Consider the following 24,422-nt stretch of genomic DNA (forward strand, 5'->3'; position numbering starts at 1 on the left):
TGCTGCTCCCACTGCTCGTCCAGGAGGGTGTGGTGGGGGGGTGACCCCACATCTGTGAGGGGCAGGGTGGTCTGGGGCTGTGCCAAGCTGTTTCCAGTGGGGTGGGGCTGCACTTTGAGGGGACTACAGGGGGGCTATGGCAAATTTTGGGGTGGCTGCAGCCCCCCACCCCCCCATAGCCCCCTCCATGCCTTCCCAGATAAGTGGCAGGAGCAGCAATGGGAGCCATCCCCCCCCACCCGTGCCCCCTGGACAAGCCACGGCTCCATCCCACGCCCATCCCACCCTGGCTGGGCAGCTCTTGCCCCAGCCCCACTCCTCCCTCACTGCAGAGGGCCTTGATGTGTCCCCCCACATCCCTTCCCTTCCCCCTCCCCTTCTACCACAACAGACTTGCCAGCTCTCCACACTTCTGGGCTGGTATCAGAATTCAGATCGGTATCGGCCAATATGCCTCCTTAAAAATTGGCTTTCAGTATATGCCCCAAAAATCTCTATTGGTGCACCCCTATTCATGGCATACATTCTTTACTTTATTCATTTTATTTCCTTTCCTCTCCCTAAATTATTACAAAAGGCCATTTCTAGAAAGGCTCAAGGCAATTCACAAAACATATGAAGGCATCCAAAAAAGAACACCTTCTGTGTTGCCAACTCTGAGTTTTGTTGCAAGTCTATCAGTGTTTGATGGCTCTCTTTAAAACCTTGTCTCCTGGAGTTATGTGACTTTAAGAATCCCAGGTGCTACTTTTTAAGAAATCTGGTCTTTCTTCTTAAGGAGAAAAGATTGTCTTTCTAATTATGTAAATGTTTAACCAACATTTTACTTTTGATGTTTTTCCAAGCAAGGTTCTTGATTTTTTGTTTTTATTTGTTTTTTTAAGGCCTGTGGTTGGTAATACTGAATAATTGCCATAATGAATCCCACTGACCTCTTTCATGTGAAAGCAATTACTGAATATTTATTATGATAGATGATTTGTAGTCATCAGAGTAATGAAAACATTAATCCTGGGATCTTGATGGAGAGGACCATAAATGTCTTCCTGTTCCTAACAGAGCATTCCTATAGACTTTAGACGTTTTCTGGTTAGTGTGTCATTTTATATACAGCTTGATTTATTGTGCCCTTAATGGGTATTTGAATAGGCCTATGTTGTATAACCCTATGTTCTATGTATTACTAGGTTGTTTTATTGTATATTAGATATAGTTGCTTCAGATCTATGGAACATTATCTGAAAGAAATAGGGTGGGAAAAGAAACAAAGCAGTGACCTTGAGTATGAACATTTTGAAGAAAAGAGGTTGCAGAACAGAAGACTAAAATATTGGAAAAGATTATGGTTGTCTTTTGCATATAGGAAGTCTTTGTAGTCTTCTGCAATTATACCAGTTTCAAAAAAGCGTGTACACCATATGTCATGTATCAGAAAACAACATGGACTCACTTAGCTTCTGGATTTGAGCTTTGCATTTTCTCACAGCCCATACATCCCAGCAGGTAGAAATATGCAAAGATGTAAGATTATAATTTTTTCTCAATATGAGTTTTGATAAGGAGTGAGAGTGAAGGGACCTAAAAAAAGCAAAGAATTCTACACAGTAATGTTCCACACTGGCTAAATGTGACCAGAAAAGTATTTAGCTAATTTAAACACTTTTTTTTTTTCCTTTTATATGGAACTAAAAACACTCTGCAGTCATGCAATGCATATTAATTCAGATCCTTTCATTTCCCTGTGGTGAAACTGTCAATTTACTAGTAGAGACTTTAATGAATACAATTTACTAGTATCAGATGATTTACAGGTGTATTCAAGATCAAGGCTCTACAATGGCTATTTTTCACAGCAATGCAGAATAGTTTTATTTCATTTTGGCCACTTTCTTCTCTTAATATGGAGTCAATTCTTTCAGCTGGACCATAATTAAGCCTGTCTTGAGAAGTGGGATAACAAAAGATTATTTTAACAAAGTAAGCAACCTTGAGAATTAGAGATTATTTTGTGATGAGTGTTCTCTCCAAAGCAATTTTTATCAGTATGAACGAATGGGATAACAGCAAAATTTCTAGGGAAGGGAAGAGTTGAAACGGAAAGCCTGCTGTGTACTTGTATTTGAAAAATACTGATGTTCCCTATGGAGAGCTGTGTTATATAAACTATGCTGTATTTAAGAATGATATAAGATAATGGACAACTGCTGCACAGTTTGAAGGGCTGGATACATCAGGGGCTAGTAATGCACAGGGTACCCTCTAACAGCTGTTTAGAAGCCTGTGTGAAATGAGCTGGTCTCAGTCCATTTCCTCATGGGCAGATGTCCATCTCAGAACTTACTATCTCTACAAGTGCTAATTAGCACCTTTGCTGGCAGACTTAAGTACCAAATAGCCCTGGTTGGCAGTGTTCATGACAATTTATCACTCTCACACTTAACTGTAGTCCTTCCATATCAGTGAAAGTCACCCTGGTGAGGTCTTTTCCACTACTCTCATCTTGTAACCTTTGCTAGTCTTAAATAAATGTTAAAGAACTGCTGAGTTAACTGTCCATGGTGTGTCTTTCCTAGGGTTGAAGATCTTTAGAAGTACACCTGAGATTAATTTGATCCAGTGAAATTACATTTGGGAATTAAATAGTGGGCAATAGCTCTAGGCCCAGTGCATGAGGTACTGTGCTGGCTTGTCTACAAGCCAGTTCCACCAGTGCAGACAGGTAAGGGGCTCTTCATGTGTAGAGTAGGCAGGACATCAACCTTCAAGACACTCAAATCTTGGAGCTTTTCAGCTAGTTGAGATATGCCCCTTCTTGCCTGCTCCTTTCACCACCCCCCAAAAGTAATCTTTCCTCCATCTTCTAGGGAAGAGGCAGAACTTTGTGTTCTGTGTGAAGTGCCTTTTTTGGTAGTTTCTTTTGTTCTCTTTCTATCTGCTCCTGTCTTTTGGGGCAGTCAGTGTTGCAGACAAGTAGGCCTTCTCCTTTCCTATAGCATAATTAGATCCTCTCTTCCCTGTTGTTCACTGCAAGACCTCAGGGATCTGTTGTGTGTAGGCAAAAGAGGCTCCCAGGGTGGCTGTGGTGGTGCAATCACCCTGTTTGCTGCTGAGAGCTCAGATCTCAACTGCTGGATGCATGTGCAGTGAGCTCTGTATCACCACCACTTCTCTCGTTTCAGTGTCTTGTATATAGGTAAAATCTTGTCTGATCTCTCATCCCAAAGAATGTGGAGGTGGTATGTTTACTTTGTCCTGAACTTTTAGATGGTTGATTCACTTTTTAAAAAATCAGGCTGTAATTCCTGAACTCCTTTTTTCCTGCATTCAGTTTAGAGATCTTTCTTCATAGACTGTAGCCAGGACCAGCTTCCATAAAGGTAATGAAACTTTTTATTCTTGATCCCTATTCCCTTCTGGAATCTCAGGGAATAGAGACAACCTCCGGTCTCCAAAACCACACATGGAAAACCCCTTGCTCCTATGGAGGCATTCCAAGATAGCACAAGCCATCACTGCTAATTTGCACTGTGGAGAGGGGTTCAAGGTCAAAGCCTCTTGTCTCATTGCATACCTTTGTTCTCTCTCTGCCTTTCATCTCTGATGCCTAGACATGCAGATGCTCTGGAGGAGGTGAGAACCTGACAGATGTTGTTGTCCCTTACTCCCTTGCTGCTCTCCAAGCTAGATGCAGAGCATGTAGAATTCGAAAGAACACCAAAGTGCTCCTGAGGTTGCCAAGTTGAAAAGAAAGATTTGTTCCTGGGTAGAAACCTCTGGGAATGGAAGGGAAATAACCTCTTGATTTGTTTGACACGACAGACTCTCCTTTCCCAAGTGCCTTTTAGAGATTAGAAATATGCCTTTCCATGCTCCTTTCCCATTCCCTAACTTAATGTAGGGAGCAGGAAGATGGGAGGCACCTTCCTACAACACCCCTCCAAGCACAGGGTTTTGTAGGGTGGAGGAAAGGGTTTCCAACTGCTCCTCACTTCAACTCCTGTGAATTTCCACTGATCATTTTGATCTAGTGGCTAAATGAAGAATGATGTTGTGGTAGCATTCAGCCAAACTATGAAACTTCAGGATCTCTGCTGTTGCATCATCAGTGGTATAAGCCTGCACTTTCAGGACCTGGGGAAGAGCCTGCATGGATGTGATGTGGTCATTCTAGTGCAGAAGACCATGGCAATGAAAACCAGTGTGCGACGGCCCAGATTCACTGCTGTGCCAGAACTCTCTTCAGTGCAAATGAGGAAGCAAGGGGATCTTGAAGAGCCAATTAAAGCATCCCTCTTGACTCCACCTCCCCCATTCTCTGCCCTGGTCTGGTGCAGATTAGAGCAGCTGGTAAATGGTTCCCAAAAGATGTTTGCCCTCTGAGGCTTGCTGGACTTTGACAACATCTCTTCCCTCAAGAGATGCAAGAGAGGAAGGGTGTAGAGGAGCATCATACTTGTCCCTTCCAGGGACTCTTCCACCACAGGGGAATTCTTAGCAGAGAAAACTGGAACCAGTTCTGTCCTATTTTCACTGCTTAGACAAAGCAAATGGGGCCAATTATTTCTATTACTGGTCTTGGGGATCATCAAATGCGAGCAATTTGAGGAGGGGAAAAAATGAGAAATTCTTTCTTATTTTTTTTGCCTTGGGAACCAAAGCTGCTTCCTTGTCACAATGGCTAGGGTAAGGATTTCTAGGCAGAAGAGTGTTTTGGGGTTTTGTTGTTGTTGTTGTTTTGGGGGGGGTTGTTTTTTCGGTTGTGTCTCTTTAAAGTGTGATCAAAATGAAACTCGGTTGGATCTTACTTATGTATTTGAAAGTGCATATTTTTTTTACTTGCTTTGAATTTGATGTCTGACTTTCTCCTGTTCATCCTTTTTTAAGGAGACTTCTCATTGTGCAAAATATTCCTTTTTAAGTAATACACACACACATACATTTAACCCAAAAGATCCAATATGATAACAAAGTGAGAAACCTTCCTCCTTGCCCAATTAAGGCAAGAGGTATTACCTGAAGTAAAGTTCTAGACTAGACATTTAAGTGAAGCCTATAGATAAACATGTCCAATGACTGTAGAACTCAGCTTTCTATTAAGATAAAAAAATAATTACAGATAGTTAATGAACTTAAAACTGAGGCAGAACATTGTGGGTTAATTTTGTTAGCTCTGAGACCTAAAGTGTGAAATTACATTTTAGCTTGCTGTCCAAAGATGATTATTAGGTTCCATGAGGCCATTAGCTATATTTCTTTCCTGTTCATTTGGTAAAATGTTGTATATTGCTTATCTGAATTCATCAAATAGTCATGAAGATAACAAGTCAAGATTTCTCCAGGTGTAAGGTAAACTCCTGTCTCTTCATGAAGAAGAGTGAGCTTGCTCTAGAAATGTGGAATTAGGGAAGGGGAAGAGATACTTATTCTGTTAAGGCTTGTCAGGAAAGAATAATAAATACTCCTTACCAAATGTATAATGGATAATTGTAGTTTTGATTTGCTCAAAATAGACCGAACCCACCATGAAAAGTGTTGAGTGACATGTGTAAAAGGTTAAATGTTCGATTGTTTCTCACCCACACTTTTCCCTCATGTATATACATTCCTGCACAAGCACATACACACATAGATAGTCCTAGGGCCCCTATCCAGTGTGGTAAGACCAACTGTATAGAAAGATAATTGTTATTAAAAGCTTGAGTGTTTAGTGTATGTTTGGAGGAGAAGATATGGTCAGAAGGAGGAATGGAGGGTGGCTGTGTGCAATGGATGCTTCCCTAGAAAGGAGGTAGCTTCTGCTTCCAATGGAATAGAAATGAGCATTGACCACTGGTAGGGCCCTCCTCTGTTTCTAGCAGGTACATGAATATCTAGGTGATACTATTCTTCCATAGATAGACTCCAAAAAGCTGCATGACTGCCAGGAATTCCATTTGAACAGCTAAGTTCCCCTTGGGCATATGAAGGTGAAATAGAATTTGGCCCTAGAAGATTTTGAAAAGCCAAGGGGACACACCTTAATATACCTATCATGCTTATGTTTCACGTGCTCTGCTTTAACTTTCAATTAATAAAAATAATGGAACAAATATGACCGTCTATAAACTCACTAGGGGGGACCAGAAGGGTTTGGGGGAGACCTTGTTTCCCCTAGTGCCCCCTGGGATAACAAGGAATAACTGCCACAAGTTGTTGGAGAGAAGGTTTAGATTAGACATCCGTAGGAACTACTTCACAGTTAGGGCGGCTAGGATCTGGAACCAACTTCCAAGGGAAGTGGTGCTGGCTGCTACCCTGGGGGTCTTTAAGAAGCGACTCAATGCCTACCTGGCTGGGGTCACTTGAGCCCAGTTTCCCTCCTGCCCAGGCAAGGGGTCAGACTTGAAGATCTACAAGGTCCCTTCCGACCCTACTTCTATGATTCTATGAAATAATAAGTTGTGATGGCTTATAGGAATGAGGCAACCTCTGTATCTGAGCAGGTAATTTTAAACATTGGTAAATGCTTGGAAACCCAGCTCTTTTCATTCCTTTGAAGTCCCATTTTACAGAATACAGAGCGTCTCCTCAAAAGCCTCAAAACTTTAGTGGCTTCACAATGATATGAGGCTACCTTGTGCTTGGTAAGAGAATCTCAGCATCTCACAAGACTTGACTCCATGTTACTTGTAATCGACAGCTCTTAACTGTGTTGCTGCTATGCATTAGCTCCTTGGGTTCACCTGTTAAATCTGAAATGGCATAAAATCCTGGAATAAATGTCAAACCAGCAAGAGATTTTCAGGACTTCCAGATTTCCAGTCAGTTGGTGGTTATTTTTTAAATAGATATACGTTAATTTTGTGAAACAGCTTAATTGGCAAACTATGATGATCAGAAATGTATTGGCCTCTGAAGAAAACATTTTAAAATGATTTAATCTTAGGACTTTGAGCGACATTTGTATTCGAGTCTCATCGATGAAAATAAAATCTTTTCTCTAAAAAGGATTATCTCCAGGAGTTCAGGCTGGCTGTAAATGTGCCCATCGTAAAATCATAGAGGTTTGTTTTCTTGATCTTTATTAATTGTGGAATATGAAGGATAAATGTCAACTTTTGTTAATATTATGGATGATATTAAAATAGTTCCATGAAAAATTGCAAAGCATATTTAGGCAGGTCAATTTAAATTTGTCCTTGCCCAATGATACCTACTTTCTGGATAAAACACTTGTCACTCATGAGCTTGATTTTTTTTCAAATGATGCTTTGATGTCAAAAGATGTAGGTGAGAGCCTAGTGAGATTTCCAAAAGTGTATAAACAGCTGAGGCATCTACCTCCATTTGAAGTGATGCTTATATCTGGCCTCGTATAATATTAAAAATGCACACATTTATGTACAATAGGTCCATTAGTTGGTATTAAATATGATAGTTAAGTGTAGTTTGCAAATTAGGACTTAGGCCTCTGAATTCTTTAAGCTATAAGGGAATGAGAGGCAAATTACAGATCAGTCTGGTTAGGCCCTGCTAAAATACTCTTCCCCTCAGCATCTGTTCTGTACCACTGTGTGAGATACAGAATGCCAGGCTAAGTTGACCTCTGTGGTCTTAGCCCAGTGTGTCATCTTTTATGTGCTTGGCAAATGTCTCCTTTAACTCTTCAACATTTTGCCACTTAAAACACAGCCCAAAAATAGAGCCCTGAAATAACTTCAGTGATTACATAAGAACTACATCAGTAATGAACCTGGCCCAAAGTCTTGATTTTAGTTCTGCTGCTCTCTCCTTCTTTTATAGAGACTTACTTCCTGCCTTCTCTGTTAGTGAAAAGCGGTTCACTACTTTGGGTACATTCAGTATGGTCTGGGACTGTGCTCCAACATAGATCATATTGTGCTCTATTACTTCCAGATGTCCTGAGGCTAAACTGAATCTGAAATCTCTGAAGCATAGCCTGGTACTCAACAAAGCCTTGACATAAATATAAAGCCATAACAATGAGAGAGGGCATGGAGTAATAAAATAGTTCATTTCAAATTCCTTTATTTAGATGGAGCCTGGCCATAAAATTCCAGGGAGCTTTATTCCTGTGGAGTTTGTTCCATTATTAACATTTATTCTTCTGAAGAAACTGGTGCAGAATTCTATGATGAGCCCATGAGACAATTTTTCTTTTAAACAGTTGTTTGGTCCCCTCTTTGCTTGAATTGTGTTAGTCCTTTCAGGGTCAGGTGGAAGCCTATTGGTAGGACAGTGTGAGGAAGGTTTCATACCTCATGTTGCCTATGCTTTGAGCAAATACAACATTTTTCTCTTTCTCCACAAGTTTTCAGTTTGGCATTTCATCCAGGCTGTATTCACTTCTTATATAAAAGCTTATCACTAAAAAAAGGATCTTGCTTGCTACTTGCACACACTTGCATACATCTTATATGATAGCTTAGATTTCAGCCTAGAAAGTGAGTAAAAAAAAAAAAAAAGATATTTATCACTATATTAGGGTTAAAAGTTGGAAAGCTGGTCCTATTATTTCTATAGAGCTCGTTTTGATGTTTGAAAATCTCTGTAATGTTTTATTTATACTCTACCCTTCTCTGTTTATACACATTGTTGTTTTTCAAAGCTGTGAAAGAAGGTGCCTACACATCAGACATTAGAATTCCCATCACAACCCAACTGATTGAAAATAGTACTGGAACGTTCATTCACAAATTTGGAAATAAGTCAGTGTGAACAGTATCACTTGTTTCCATGCAAAACCATGTTTCTTACTGTAAACCTTTCAGAAAGTGTCTATTCTTTCAACAGAATAGCTTTTGCAGTGCTGCTAAAATTACTGGTAGCCTATGTCATCATTAAGTGATGGAAACCATTACTGGAAATTGTTACATTCTTCCCCCAGTATCATTCTAAACCAGTTATTACATCCTTGTAAGCCCTTGTGTAAAAGTAGCGTTGTAAGCTCTGTTGAACATGAGAATGCCAGTCCAGGTGTGTGGCATCCTAATCCTGACTAAATTTAGACTTTTGAAAATTTGAGATCAACATCTAATTCCCCCGTGATTGTTTTAAAGATTACAAGATAAACATGATTTTGTTTGAACAAATAAGTATTTTCTTGGCTATGAGCTTGATCCAAAGCCCAATGAACTGAATGGAAGGATTTGGATTAGGATCTGTATTTGCAACCCAAATATAACAGTATTGTTCCACTGCACAGAAGCCATCAAGTGAAATTATCCAGCAGCCAACTGTAAACCAGAGAAAAAATGGCTTATGTGCTTTCCTTGTCAAAGATTAGAAAAATACAAAAATAAATTAACAGCATAAATAGTGAAAAGTACATCCAGGCTTCTAAAAAAAAAAAAAGGCCCTATCAATTTTTAACAACCATTAGGATTTTTTTTATTATTATTACTATTTAAATGTATATTTTAATGTGGTGGGTTCCACTTAGAAATTATATTTGGATGAAGAATACATTATGGATGGGACTCTCTCCTGCCTTGTATTTTACATAGCCATTTAAATCTGGACAAAGTGTGAGTAAAACATTAGCAGATTATCATGGTGACATCTCATTTTGATTTGCAGTCTATCTGCACAGCTGTTAATGATTTATTCAAGGTTCAGGGCAATAAAGAATCGAGATCTACTAGGTCTCTTTTCACCTCATAATTCATTATTAATGATCTTCCACTAATCCTAACTAGAAGCATATTGAAGTTAATTGTGCAACCCCACACGCAAAATAGATAAAATATTTCCATCTAAATATGAACAAAGCTAAACAGAGATTGGAACGGCAGCAAGGAGCTAGACTAGATAACCTTGTGAAGTCCTTTGCACTCCTGCTTTCTTATCATCCTTGACACTCCTTGACATTCATCTTGAGCCTGGTTTTTTGTTGTTTTTTTTTTTCCCCTCTCACACCAGCTTTAGGTCAGAATAGCTCTGTTTACTTCCATGGAACTAGTGATTTACATAAAAGCTCCTGGGAGGCAACAGCAGCAGCAGCCCTGGGGATTGCCTTTCTTGGGAGATAGGGAGGACAAAAATAGCTGTTATTGCAGCTGTCCATGCCTCCACCACCAGCAACAGGGTAGTTCCTACTACCTTGCATACCAATGCTATCCTTATGCTTCTGTACAAAAGATGCACATGTTGGAGTGCTGGTCTTGCAGCAAACACTCTGTTATGTGCTCAGCAAACACTGTTATGTGCTAGCTCTGAGGCCAAGAAGTCACTTTTTTCCCTCCCAAATGTAAAACTCCAAGAGCTCATTAATGAGTGAGTGGTGAGGTAAAGGTCATTTTTAGAGTTATAATGCCCTGACAGGGGTCTTTGATTTTAAGAGAGGGATTTCTCCTGCCATTCCTTTTGTTATATCTGAAAATTTGGGTTGTAAATAAACGTCTCCTTTGATGGGGGTCTGATTGTCCCGAGATTTGACTTGAATCCAAACAGGCAGAACACAGTCACTTTACACGATCACCCTTCCGAACTACATTGCAGCTCCTTTGTCAGTGTCTGACCAGTGAAAGACCATAGCCTGGCCAGCTTGTCCCAGTAATGACTGCAATACATAGCTATGTCCTGGGATAAAACATTAGTGCTTTTATCCTGCATACTTTAAAGAGACTTGAAGCAAGGCAGCGGGCTTATCTATCTGTAGGTTCCTGGGACAAATGTGATGTCTTTTAACAGCCTTGGTGTCACCTTGTCCAGATGCAAAATGCAGAGCTTTCTTCCTCCTGAAGGGCAAATTCCCTAGTGTAACATGAGAGTTTGGTACTATATATTTGTAATTGACTAGTGACTTTGTGTGTTACAAGTCCTATCTCTATCTGAATTACAAAAGATGTGAGTTATTACAGCCCCAGCTACAAAGCTTTGTCTTTCATTTCACCTGTGGCAACTAAGGACCATAGCTGCAAAGGCACTTAGTCCCCTGGCAGACATTACACTTAAGATGCAGTTAGTCTGTTAATCGCATCTTAAATAGTAACCTGGCCACTTGTTCCAGGAATTAATGGTGCCACAAAAAGGGAAACCAGACACAAAAAAAAAAAAAAAAATGTAATCAGATGATTCTTGGCTGGATTGGGACTGCCCCAGGGCTCAAACAGGCCCTGGAGACGGCCAATGCTCAGCTCATTGATGGTCAGCTCCAGAGACCTCACTAGGACCAGTTTGAGCCCCAGTGCATTTGCAGTTGCGCTCACTAACGGTTGATCATCAGCTGGCTCTGGGGACCTCGCTGCGCTGTCCCAGAAACAGATGACAATCAGCTGATTGTCAGGCACTAGCTTTCAACTTGCTGATGCGGGAAATACCTGGGATCATAATCCTGCCCCACCCCCTGCACTAGCAAGTAGGGCATGATTGGGATCTCATTCCTGATCTCAAATCACATGTCCTGCTATGCAAGTGTGGCATGGTAGGAGATGCAATTGTTGGGATCAGAGATCAGATCCCATCATACCTTTTGAAATAAACATGTCAGCAGCCCTAGTTCAACCTCTGGCGTCATCTGTGATGCTCACCCTCTAACACAGTGCAATAGGAATGTATCTGCAGTTCATTTGCTACTAGTGATCACTTTACTGATCTAATTGGGTGCTTATACTGTCGATGTTGCTTATAATTAATCACTTACTTTAGATTTATGAGGGGCTGTTCTCTATATTCCAGTGGGTTGTTTTTTTTTAAACTCCCAGCTGCTTTTGGAATATGTAGGAATCTCCAGACTTTGACATACCTGGCTGCAGTTTAAGTGCCCTGTAAAGGTCATTTCATTACAGCCAGCTAGCCACAAAACATCTGAGTGCTTTTCTGGTGGTGAGCAGTAGCTTCTTGATTCCTATACAACAACTTCCCATGTTGAATGAGTTGCTAATATGCAGTATTATTTTTATATTGCCAAATGTGGCCCGTGGAGCCATTGCATCTGGCCCATGGGGCTTCCCATGGCTCAGGAAATTTAACAGCAGGGGAGCAGTGCCCATTAATATGGCCACCCTCCCCCCTACAAAATTCCCAGCCCCCAAGCGCTGCACAGCTGGTTGGGGCTGAGCTAAACTGCGACTTTTTCCCCCAACAGGGCTGGGCCATGCCCCCTCCCCCACTTCTAGATTGGAGCTGGGCCACACCCCCTCCTTTCACCGTGGGGCCAGGTTGGGGCCTGTCTATACTCCCTCCCTATCCTACCCCTCCACGGAGCCATGTTGGGCCCAGGCCATGCCCCCTCCCCACAGAGCCACACTGGGACCTGATCATGTCCCCTTTCCCCGCAGGGCTGGACTATGTTCCCTTCCCTTTGCAGGGCTGGGTTGGGACCTGCCCATGCCCCCTCCCCTCTCCATGCAGCAGGTTGAGACTCCTTTCCCCTGTGGGACTGTGTTGTGGCTGGTATCCCCACTGCTGCCCAACTCCCTGTACCCAGCCAGATTATGTTCACCATGTCTGCCTGGGTGCCAGATCAGAAACACCTCATGGGTCTGGCCCACAGATGGACTGGGCACTACCAATCTGGCTACCGAGCAAAAATGTTTGAGCACCACTAGTATACTGCTATCATCCTTTTAATGTCTATAGTGAATATTATTACTCTCTCTCATCTGAAGAAATCATGAAGTCCCACATTTCTGAAGCATAGATAGACTAGGCATCCAAAAATACAGTAACCATTATTCAGAGTATGCTGTAAGCTTAGAAATCATGGCTCTTTAGTATCCACAGGTTTTTGGCTCTCTCTTTTTGTAAGGTCAAAATAAAATCAATGTATTCCAAGAAGAAAAGAAATTATTACATTATAAAACTGTAGTTTATCTTTGAAGCAGTTTTGGGGAAAAAGAACAAGCTATTCTGCAAAACAAAAATTGTGTCCACATTCACCATTTGCAATTAAAGGAAAATATTTTAGTTGAGATAATTTTTAAGGTATATCTTGAAGTTCATGGTGAATTTGTATAGCAGCATGGAGCCAAAGTACACTAAAAGTTCAGAGATCTGTCTGTATGGACCGTCTCACAGGATTGTGTTCCTGGTTTATTCCACCAGCTTCTACCTGATATGCTACAATGACCATATACAGGCCTTTACTGATTTAATAAGAAACAGGGAACGTGCTATGTGAAAGAGCACTATGTTGTACAGGTCTGTCCTAGCTAGGGTAGAGAAAAAATATGAGCTTAATGTCCAAAACAGTGAATCTTTGTTCTCCTTGGCTGCTTCTTCCATATCAAAGCTCTTGCTTTGGGCCGTGTCGAGGTGATACAGGATGGAAAATTTCTGTCACGTTTTTGTGTGAGGAAGTGCAAAGCACTTTTATGATATGCCCCTTTTGTCAGGAAACTGTTAACAGGATTCACATTTTGTCAGGAAAATGAGTGCCATAATGCAATGCCACTGTCAGGTAATTCAACAAAACTGATTTCTGATTTTTTTTTGAGAATAGGATCCAAGGTGTGTATACCCAGGCTAGGGACAGACATTCAAAAAGCCCAAGCCTGAACTGATTAACTCTTTGCAGGTTAGTCTAAGCTGTGCAGCTTAAACTGATTAATAACTGGACAGACATTATCTGTTGAACCAGGAACCACAGGCACGCGCCTGCAGTGGCTCAAGCCAGAAGCCGGGGGGGTGGTAGAGCATGCCTGCTAGCCACTGCCAAAGGCAAGGGAAGAGAGATGTCCTCCGAGGCTCTCACCTCTCCCTGCTGGAGCGGAGGGGGCATGTGGCCAGGCACCAGCTAGGGCTAGCAGGACACACAGGCTGGTGGCTGGCATCCTGGCGGGGTGGGGGGCAAGGGGAGCTGCTGACAGATTAAGGAGCGAGGATGGGGGAAAAGTCCTTTCTCTAAAGCAAGCATGTATTGAACACAGTAATTTGCAAAGCATACAACAGGTAACCACCAAAAATCTTCACCTCAGCTAAGATACAGCCCAGTAAAACACAGCATACACAACTTGGTAATATCTTAGAGTGTTGCCTTACAGCCAGAAAGGCTTGCTTTAGGTATGTAGCTCTCTGCATTCTTTGGTGAAGCTGTCTGCAACTTTGCCAACACTTCCCACTTCTCAGTCTGGTCCTGCAGGTCCTAGCTCTGGGCTCACAGATACAGGGCTTGGATGTGCACACAGGGAACTAGCTTGTCTCTCTTCCTACCCCCACCAATGCTATGGAATTAATCCCCTCCCAAGCCCCAGAGACTTCAGCCAAACCCCTGGGGGGTTCCAGGGGAGAGAGGGGACAGAGGGAGGAATTAACTCCATCCCTGCCTGGCTGCAGGCAAGCCATGGAGGTGCGTCTGGGACTGGCAGATAGCAGCTGCAAACGTCAGTGGAGAGGGGACAGATGTAGAAATTTGCCTCAGGAGCCATGGCAGGCCAGTGTCTGGCCACACCCTACCCCTGTTCTGGCTAGAGACCAGAAGGGAGGGGCCAGCCCAGCTCCCTGGAGCAGAGAACAGAGCTCCACCCAGCCTAGAGAGCATCCTGGGATGCTGGGGGAGTCTGATTTATCTTAAACCAGCAAGGGGTCTGGGACAGACACTGCATAAACCTGTTTGAGCCAAGTCAGTTAAGTCTCTAATACTGCATTCAACCAGGTTTATCTCGAGCTGGTTTCAGCCATTTTCAAACTGGTTTATGTGCATTGAATGTCTGTTGTGTTACAGGCTTAAACCAGTTTCTGATCACTTAAATCGGTATATGTGTAATGTCTGTCCCTAGCCCCACCTGTGACTGTGTCAACTGTTTTACATTAGTAATGTTTTTAGAATAATGTTAATGTTCATGGAAGTGAGGGACCTGTAACTTAAGTCTTGCACTTAGCAAGCTATGCGTTGTGAAAACATAAATTTGCTAACCCATCTTTGTTTGGATCATTTTGTGATCTCTAGTAGGGATTGCTGAATCAGCACTCCACCCAGATGCATACCCTCAGCCTCCCAGACATAAACTTTTTCTTAACCCCTATATTTCTCTTGCCTTAGATTTCACTTGAGCAGAAGTTTGTTTGTTTTTTAATATATCTATTCCCCGTAATCTAATGGCCCATTAAGCTAAATCTGTAAACTGTTCTAGGTTCTCGCAGAGCCAGTTGTGAGATATGGACAACTGTTTAACAGTTACTAAATGACATCTTCCGGTGCGTTCATTTAACTTGTCATCTAAGCCAGATTTGAAAGTAGGTTAGTGCACTACATCAGTGAATCCCCATAATTATTAATGCATTTCCAATAACCTCCTTTGAAAGCAAAGTTTCTGTCTTGACCCATTTTCTAAATTGGATGACCCACCTGATAGATCTGTTTTGAATCTCTTCTAAAGCAGGGATTTTTCCCTTTGTGTAATATTCTCTACTGCAATACTGCAAGGTAATATAGCCAAGTAATGCTTCAGTTAGATTGGCTTCTCCGACATGCTTCTGCACTGCTAGGGGTTCAAGTGGGGTTTTTTTCCTTAGTTATTTAGTGTTGGTGAAAGTTGACAGCATGCAAGATTTGAAGTTCTTTGGAAATCCAGCAAATACGTAACTTGCACAAATTTCCCAGCTCCTCCTAATCACTGAGCATGACTGATTTATGAGTATCAGATGCAGTAATATTGTCATGCCTTGACAAGGTCACACCAAACAAACCTGCCCTTTATTGCTGCGTGCTCGCTGTTCCATACTTACCCATACTTGTGCTAAGTTTTGTGATGTCGTATCCCAGGTTTACTGGCACTTCACAGAGGTCAGCCTTTATAGAATTCAGGAACTAGCTTGTGGCATTTTATGGGACAAGTTGTCTTTTCCTTGTGGCTCCAAGAGCATAAGTGATTTTTATCTCATCACCATATATAGCTGATTTTTTTTTTTTCCATCTCTGCAGGTTCCTTGCAGTTGTCTATCCATACCAGCAGTAGACCACCAATGTGAACTACTCCTGATTACAGGCCTATTGCTTATGCTGCTGGATAGGTGGGGATGTGTGTGGTGACTTATTGATCCACTGTGGAATGTGGAAGGTTGCTGAACTAATCTGATGGGGATGATGCATTATTGGTAGATCTGGTAATAAAGGTGATGGCTGCAATTATCATGTGATCTCCATGTGTACAGCAGCATGTCTGGAGCAGGAAAGACAGAATGGGGACGGGGGAGGGAAGAACGTAACCATCTTACAAATCTGAAATGACTTACAGAGGCTCTAGGACATTTTCATAAGAAAGAAGAGCTTCATGGAATTTGCCCTGTCTCTCCAGTTTTGGAGGACAGGATTGAGGGAGCCCATACCAGTACAGAAGCAGGTCATTCTGGGTGCTATCTACCCTAGGCTGTTGCAGGTCATTGTCTAACCAGTTTGGTGGTGCTGATTGAAGGTTTGTAATGTGATTCTCAAAGCAATTTGTCCATGACTGCTGCACATAAAGACTGTATCTGCAATGTTATTTAGCTTTTTACAGTGGGATAAGCAAATTGCACCAGAGTCATTGAAAAATTTACATGCCTATATTTTGTTCTTGTGAAGGAGTCACCAAAATGTTAATAATGATCACACAGGCCCTAGAAAATTAAAATTGAGTTCCACGCTTAGCAACTGCAGAATGGTAGAAGAGTGGGTATTTGGGTTGCTGAAAGCAAGATGACACTGCCCACTAAGTTTGCATCATGCTGTCCATATAGTTGTACCCTGCTGTGGCTTGCATAATATCTGCAGTACTAATGCATATTTTTGCATGGAATAGGCCTGGGCTATTCATGGTTAGCTGAACTAGTTAATTCAACCAGGAAGTACAACCAATAATATTAGTGCAGGCTCAAAGGAGGCCAGGGCTGTAAGGATGCTATGTAGCCACATATCCTGAACTCATAGGGAAATGTTTAAGAATAATTGACTGTGAATATGTGTGCTGCTGTCCTGATTTTGCTCTGTGCTGCTGTAGTCTTTTAGGGTGTAAACTGTACTTTCTGTACTTCTGCTCTCTATTGGCTAAAGGCTTTTAATTTGTTTTTGTATTTTTTACATAGGTTTGCCTATCATAATCCATTTTAATTAAAATCTGTGTCTGTAACCTTTACATGGTTTTCTTCCATGTCGCTCTGGTTTCCAATGCTTTGTATTTTATTCAGTACTTTTAATAATTTTCATTAATGTAGATATTTCTTTCATTGTCAGTGCCTTGACAGTAACAAGTGGTATGCTGGGAAACAAAAATATATTAAGCAAATTAGTTTCTTTAGAGGAGCAAGAACATTCTAGGCACACCAGTTACCTGTTATCGAATTCAAAGTGTACCTTTTCAAGTGTAGCACAATACAAAGGTGCAGTTAGATTAAGATTACTGTTTTTTTAAGTAAACTAAGGTGCAATAGCAAAAGCAAAGATCTACATTCTTAACACATTCAATAAGGCAAGTCACCTTAGTGACTGGTGGTAACAGATACCTGCAGTGCCCGTGTTGTTTCCCTTCCCTTTGGCCTCACACCTAGCTCTGCCATTTGTATGTGGATGCACAGGGTTTCAGTGCACAAGGGTTGTCTGATTCCTACCCCAGTTTCTGAAATTGTTCATTGTTCAAATAACCGCAGAGATTTCTAAATTTTGCATGGGTTGTAGTGTGCAGTAGCACTCTGAAGAGTCTCCAGAATAGCCATTTTTGGATACAGTGATCTTTTCAGAATCACAGTGAAAAGAAGTTCCCTGAGCAGATAGTTATGCTTCCTTTTAGGCATCTCTTGCTTGAGGAGTCTCTTCCAGTCTCTATTTGTGATCTTCCAGTGCCTGAGGGGTCTCTTGCCATTATTTACTCCTCTTGCACTTTTTCCACAATATCATGCACAGCCATCCTGTTTTGCTTGCCACTGGCTCACTCCACCTCCTCTTAAGGGTGGTTGGTCCTTCTGAGTTGAACAGCCAGTGAAATGGACAGCTAGCTGTGGATGTGGGCTGTTTTATGGGAGGGAGGCATAATATTGAGCCAGTAATGAGTTTTTAGTATAGTGTATACATACCTAAACTACCTATAAAAATACCAGGTACCCCATGGAGCCTAGGATAGAATAGCTTTTTAGGCTATGTCTATGCAACTTCTGAAGTAAACCAAGCAACACCTCCAAGAGAGAAGCAATACCCACTTTGCCCAACACCACAAATTAGGCAGAGCAGGTGGCCTGAGCATGTGCTTGAGTGTGCCTCACAGTGCCATGCTTAGGCTCCCTAGACATGGAAATCCAGAAGGCAAAAGCTCAGAGTCACTAAGGTATGCATGCCAGTCATATACCTGCCTAACTTGTAGGTGTGAGCTTGCATGGAGTAGACACAAATTGATGAGGCTTATTTCTCAGTGATGCCCTGGGCTAGCTCCAAAGGCTGTATAAACATAGGTTTATACTGCACTAAGCTCCATGCAACTGGAACTAGACTGCTACTGGCACCAGTAGAAGGCTAGTTTAAAGACTATGCTCCAAGCCATCATTCCTGTGACTGCAGTTGGAACATACCCTGAGAATAGTGCACAGGAGATAGGACTGGGAGTAAGCAGCATCCTAATTTACTGTCTTTGGAGTCAGACACTAGAACTCTTTGTGACTGACATAGTTACACTGGGAAATTGGGAAATTTCAGGAGCCTCCTTAACAATCAGAAGCAGCCTGTGAGCCAGGCTTTAAATTCTTTTATAGTACTAATGCCCTACTCACAAACCCAGCAGAAAGTACTGTTAGACTTTGATCTGCAGTGTTGCATCCCTCCTGTGTAAACATGTAGAGACAGAAATATGTGGAGACACTGTCCTTGATTGTGCAGTAACTTGGAGTGCAGTGCAGAAGGGGAGATGATTGTACTTCTGCATAAATATGAAGGGACTCTACTAATGAGCCCATGTCAGTAAAGTCCTAATGCAGAGACCATTGACTTCAGTAGGAGTCATTCCAGTATCTCCAATAGGCTTTGGATCCAGCCTGAATGCAGGACATGGTTATTTTATGCCACTTGTTCAGCTCATCGCTGTTTCCTTTGCAGGTTAGCACATAACATCTTCCAACTCTGTTGCTCAGGATAAAGCAGAGTGTGTATATGTGTGTGTGCGTATATGTACCTAGGTCTGCATGTGTTTATTATGAGGCATGAGTATATTCATGCACATGTATGGAAAAATCTTGTTTTCAAGGAAAAGTGAACCGTGACTCGAGTGCATGTAGCACTGTATGTGATTTAAGACTGCTACTTTTATCTAGATAACCAGAACTTCACTGACAGAAGCATGTACTAGTTACAGTGCTACAAGTCTTGGGTAGACTTCTCAGTAAAAATCCTGTGGGTTGATGGCTGTTTGTGTGCGTCTTTTCATGACTTTTCCCTTTTATAACATCTGTAATCTTTTTTTTTTCATCATTACCTAGTTCATGTATGAGTTGCTATCAACTCGTACTTAAAAATAATAATTTTCACTGAAGCACACCTTTTGGCAATAGGAAAGCAAAGATTCCCAAAGTACACTTTGATTACTGTAAAGGTAGCTGGCCTGATTTTCAAGGATTCAATCATGAACATGTTTTTAAGGTAAAAAAGGACCATTTTATCTATTCTTGCTTTATGTTACATTTAGACAATAGAACTTCAGTTGATAAAATATCCTGTATCAAGCCCAGACCCTCTGTCTGAGCTGTACTTTATCTTTTAAAAAGATATCCAGCCTTTATCCAGCCATGATCACCAATTATTAAATCCTTTGATGTTTCCCCACTGCTAGAATGTAAACACTTTCACCTAAGGAGTGGAGATCAAAATTGACCAAGGTAGGCTCCGAGGTGTCCTATGCAGTGAAATGGGTATCTCAGCAACAATGATTCAGATCACTTGGTTGGTCAGCAGGGAAGCACCAACAGAGTTGCCAAAAGAAACACTAGGATCAGGGATATGTCTGAGCTCCTGCTTTTCCTCAGAGCTTAAATATCTGATTGGACAGGCTGGAAATGTTATTGTACATCACAGTTAAGTAGGCTCAAGTGTCCCATCTTTTGACTAGGGTTGTGAAAGGTTAAATGGTTAAATTATAATTTTATTTATACCATTAATTTATTACAGTTAATGTTTAAGCCAGCCTGCTATTGTATGCCACCTGCTCCTTCCACCAGCATTTTGCACCATGTAAATCAAAGTGCTGGGGCCAGGGTGGGTGGAGGAGGCAGTGGAACTGAGCCGAGCCTGCCTTCCCCCTGGAGGAGGAGAGGTGGGGAAGGGGAGGCAGAGCAGGGCATGATGGCCAGCAGCAAGACCTCCATTTGCCACCTGTGTGTGTCTCACCCTGTGGCAGACAGAGCAGGTGCTTTCTGCCTCTATCCCTCCCTCCTGGGCTTGCTCACTGCTTTCAATCTTATTCCCCTTCTTGGCGGTGGCAGTATTACCTGTGGACGGGCAGGTGGGCAGGGGTTACTCTGGCAAAAGGGGCTGTGAGTTGACACGGCTCATGGGCCGTGTGGCTGGCTCAGTGGCAGCATGCTTCCGTCACCCCATGCTGGGGCTCTGCATCTCAGGCCACTATGGCGGAGATGGAGAGCACTCTGCCCCCGTCCCCTACTCATGACGAAATGACAGCTAGGGAGGTGCTTCCCTGGTGCTGCACTGTCCGCCCACCCACCGAGTGCCTGGCTGTGGGCTGCCCAGGGTCACTCAGCTGTGACACACTTGGCCCCAGGCTCTGGGCAGTCACACTGGTATGGGGAGCTGTCTCGCTGCAAGGAGCCCCAGGCCTCTGCAGCACATCCCTCATGTAGCCCCTGCACCCCCAGCCCTCCATAGTAGGTACATGTTATTGGTTAAACAATTAACCGATATAATCAGACGAGTTTAAATGGATAATTTTTTAAACAATATTTACTTCCCTACTTTTAAATTCTTGTTATTTCTGCTTCCTCTTAGATACCTCCTGCAGGAAGTCAGAAGGAGGACAGAGGGACAGATAGAAAGAACCATGTCTTCAGTCGCAGCTTATTACAATGGAAAGGCCGTGCTCATCACAGGAGCTACAGGTTTCATGGGCAAAGTACTGATGGAAAAGCTACTGTGCTCCAGTCCCAATGTGAAAACTGTTTATATCCTTGTGAGACCAAAGGCAGGGCAGTCAATGCAGGAGAGAGTGGCAAACATGTTACAATGCAAGGTAGGTTGTATTTTACACAAGAATGTAAACTGAAGCCAACAGGGCTGTTGGTTTTGTACAATGGAGGACAATATATTAGAGTCAATACACTAAGGACACTATACTGTTCTGCACACTACTGCAAACTTAGATAGGTTCCAACATACTTTCTACGTAGGGTGAATATGTAAAAAAAAACAAAAAAAAAACTTGTACCTGGAACAACCCTTTTGTCTCATTTTTGTGGTGATTGAGTTTGAAACTGTCATGGTGCATTTAAAAAAATATTTTTTGCTTTTACTATGGAAAATAATAATTCTTAACAAACCTTTCAAAATTAACATTGATGTGGTACGACATGCTTGAAATAGCTAGTAATGTTCATTAAGTATGTCCAAAGTGGATGTCAGAGGCATTTGGTAAAAGTCCTGTTTGCAAGCTTGGTGACAGGCAGGTGAATATTGAAGAGGACCATACTCAGCAACAGAAGAATGAAGTAGAGCTCTGCACCTGGCTTAGTCAAGAAAGATTTAAAGCAGCTGGAATAAGTTGATGGAAAGGCAGCAGAAATGAGAGTTCTGGTTGTCATCAGAGGGTGTGATGTGTGGAGTCTTGCTTGCTGTCCCCGGGTGATGGAGCAAAAGGGAGGGTGTTCAGTTTTTCCCTTGCTTTTGGGCTTTGTAGGTTGACACATGAGACTGGGAAGGATTTCTTTTCCCACTTCTGTGTTTGGGAGGGCAGAGTGGGTTGGCTCAGAAGCATTGCATACTGGCTGCATCTAAGGCTAACAATTTTTGAGTGGGATGTTCTGATGCTTGTGCTGGGACCAAAACTTGAAAATTTCTGGTTAGAGGCTCTTGTCCCTCTGCTCAGAATCAGGTCAGTCACCACGTTTGGAACCAGCAAGAAATTTTACTCCACAGTCAAACTAGTACAAACTGAGCATGTCTACACATTCATTAACGTGCTGTAATCAATGCTACTGTGCTTTAGCACCAGCGTTTCCGCTAAGCTGCATGGTGTGCGCAGCCGCACAGGCACACTCATACCATGCTGCCAGGTGTGCCTGCACAGCTGCACACACCACGCAGCTTAGAGGTAACGCTGATTAGCGCAAACGAACGCTTTTTTTTTTTTTTTTTTTTTTTGTAACGCCTAATGCCATTGGATTAATCTACTGTGCATTAACGCATTAATACAGTTTTTGCATGACGTGCTAATGCACAGTAGAATTAGTCCAGTGGGCATTAAGCATCTCGTGTAGATGTGCCCACTGTGGGGGGTTTTGCTTTCCTCTGTTATGCTGGGGAGAGAGGGAGGGACATGGCCCTCTTCTTTGGATCTCTTGAGTGCTCTTTAACAGCCCTTGCAGTGGCAGAACACTGACGGCCCATTTTCCCCCTGCTTTACCTATGGTTGGTTTATGGTGCTTTTGGTGTTTTGGGCTTTGTAGTTATGCAGCAGGATTAATTAGGTAGTTATGGAATAGGTTAGAGAGATTTTTAGGCAATGGTTTGCATAGGGATGATCCTGCTTTGAGCAGGGGATTGGACTAGGTCTCTGGAGGTCCCTTCTAATCCTACTTTTGTGTGATTCTTTGACACTTTATAGCCATCAATAAACTCTTCTCTCCCCGTTAGGAAAACTAAACAATGCTCAAAACTCATTAAGATTTAGAGTAAGTTTACTTCTTTCTCCTAGCATGATCTACCCACCCTTCTCAGAGGTGTTAAACCACCAGGTGCCAACCTAAGTCACAAGACTCGTTTTGGTGTGTAGGGCCCAATGGTAAAACTGGTATCTCCAAAACGTTTGCTGGGATGGATGTATAAACATTTCACTTCCGGGAGCCTTCAGTGCCAGCAGTGGGATAAATTTCAATTGTGTCATGGTATTTTTAGTGCATCAAATTTAGTTTAAAGGAGGTACACATGCAGTAATCAGGAGAATTTGGAGTATCAGACTAAAACTCTCTAGTTAGTCTGGGCAAAATTGACTTAGAGGGTACACTTTGGGCTTGTTTATGCCTCAGTGGTGGTAGGTCCAGGCAGACAGGGCTCCAAATCCAAAAATATACCACAAAGGCTGCTCTGGGCTCATCTGTCTCAGCTTGCTCCTGAACTCTGAGAGCAGGTACTAGAGATAAACCCAGAGTGGCTTCACTGGCAAGCTTCTGGATTTGGAACAAGTCAATGGGCATGGATGAGCAAGATGTGGGTGTAGCATGTTTGGCTATAGCTTCACTGGGACCTTTTACCACTGCAGTGTAAATAAGTTTTTAACATCCCGCTTCTCCCAAGTTGTTAGAGGTTTAACAGGCAGGGCCAGGAAGTGAAGGAGGATGATCTATTTCTGTGATTGTCTTTAGGTCTGGAACAGGATAACATTGGTTACCTACTGACACAAATAATTTATTGTATTTATTTGAATATAAGATGACCCACCCCCAATAATTAGATTATATAAATAGAAAAAAATATTAATTTGTTATAATTTTCCGAGTATAGAATCTAATTATTAAAAGTTTGCCTTGAATTTGTCCCCCTCCCAGTACAGGGAAAACCAAGTATAGAGGTGGTCAGGTAGCCCTCTTTCCCTCTGCCACCCCCTAACTTCTTTTCCCTGCAGCCCTTCCCCTTGTTGTTACTATCAAGCCTTGCTCTCCCTGAGCACATGGAAGTGAAGAGGAAATTTGAAAACCCTGAACTTGAAAAAACATAGTTTTAGCAATTAGTATATAGTACCCATGGAATTGGTTCATCTAGAATTGATGCATTTTACCCTTTTTGAAACCGCTGCAAATTTCAGCACAGGTACTCCATAATCATAGTTATAAGCATCACTTTGGCATTTGCTTATATATAGTACAAACTTCTTTTTTTCCATTTCAAGGACCAAAGCAGTTACAGATTTAGTTGTGTAAAGCCCAAGAGTCAAGTTCCAAAACTTGGCTGAACAGAGCTCAGTTGTCAAATCTGTGTGGCTGTACCACAGGGGAAGTATCCTCCCTCCCAGCCCCATCAGTTTGGGGCTTTGAATACTCTCCAAATCTAGGTGGGCATCCTACATGCAAGTCCTCACCCCAAAGGAGCCACATGCTAATTAGCCTCCCACTTCTGATGGGAACTGCGTGTTCTTATCACAAGTCCTGGGATGTTCCAAGAATGTATATGCAAATGATATGCAGGGCAACCTTGTCCGGCTTTACCTTACGGAGGGTGAGGCCACATTAATCACATGTGACAAGCTGAGGGAGAGGCTGACAGTGTGATTTGGGGTGAGCTGTTTGGAGTTCCATTTTATTGA

The 24,422-nt window shown here is 42.2% G+C and overlaps 1 protein-coding gene across 5 annotated transcripts in view; it reads left to right on the plus strand.

Moving 5' to 3' along the window:
• FAR2 (fatty acyl-CoA reductase 2) overlaps nucleotides 1–24,422 on the plus strand; it is a 234,737-nt gene that overhangs the window by 104,808 nt on the left and 105,507 nt on the right. For all 5 annotated transcript variants that reach the window (XM_059726691.1, XM_019482217.2, XM_019482215.2 and 2 more), the window contains one exon: nucleotides 20,897–21,137. In XM_059726691.1, coding sequence (XP_059582674.1) covers nucleotides 20,949–21,137 — 189 coding nt within the window. In that variant the 5' untranslated portion in view covers nucleotides 20,897–20,948. The remainder of the gene's footprint in view (nucleotides 1–20,896; nucleotides 21,138–24,422) is intronic.

The sequence above is a fragment of the Alligator mississippiensis genome, chromosome 4 (assembly GCF_030867095.1).
Source record: "Alligator mississippiensis isolate rAllMis1 chromosome 4, rAllMis1, whole genome shotgun sequence".
In the NCBI taxonomy this organism is placed as follows: Eukaryota; Metazoa; Chordata; order Crocodylia; family Alligatoridae; genus Alligator; species Alligator mississippiensis.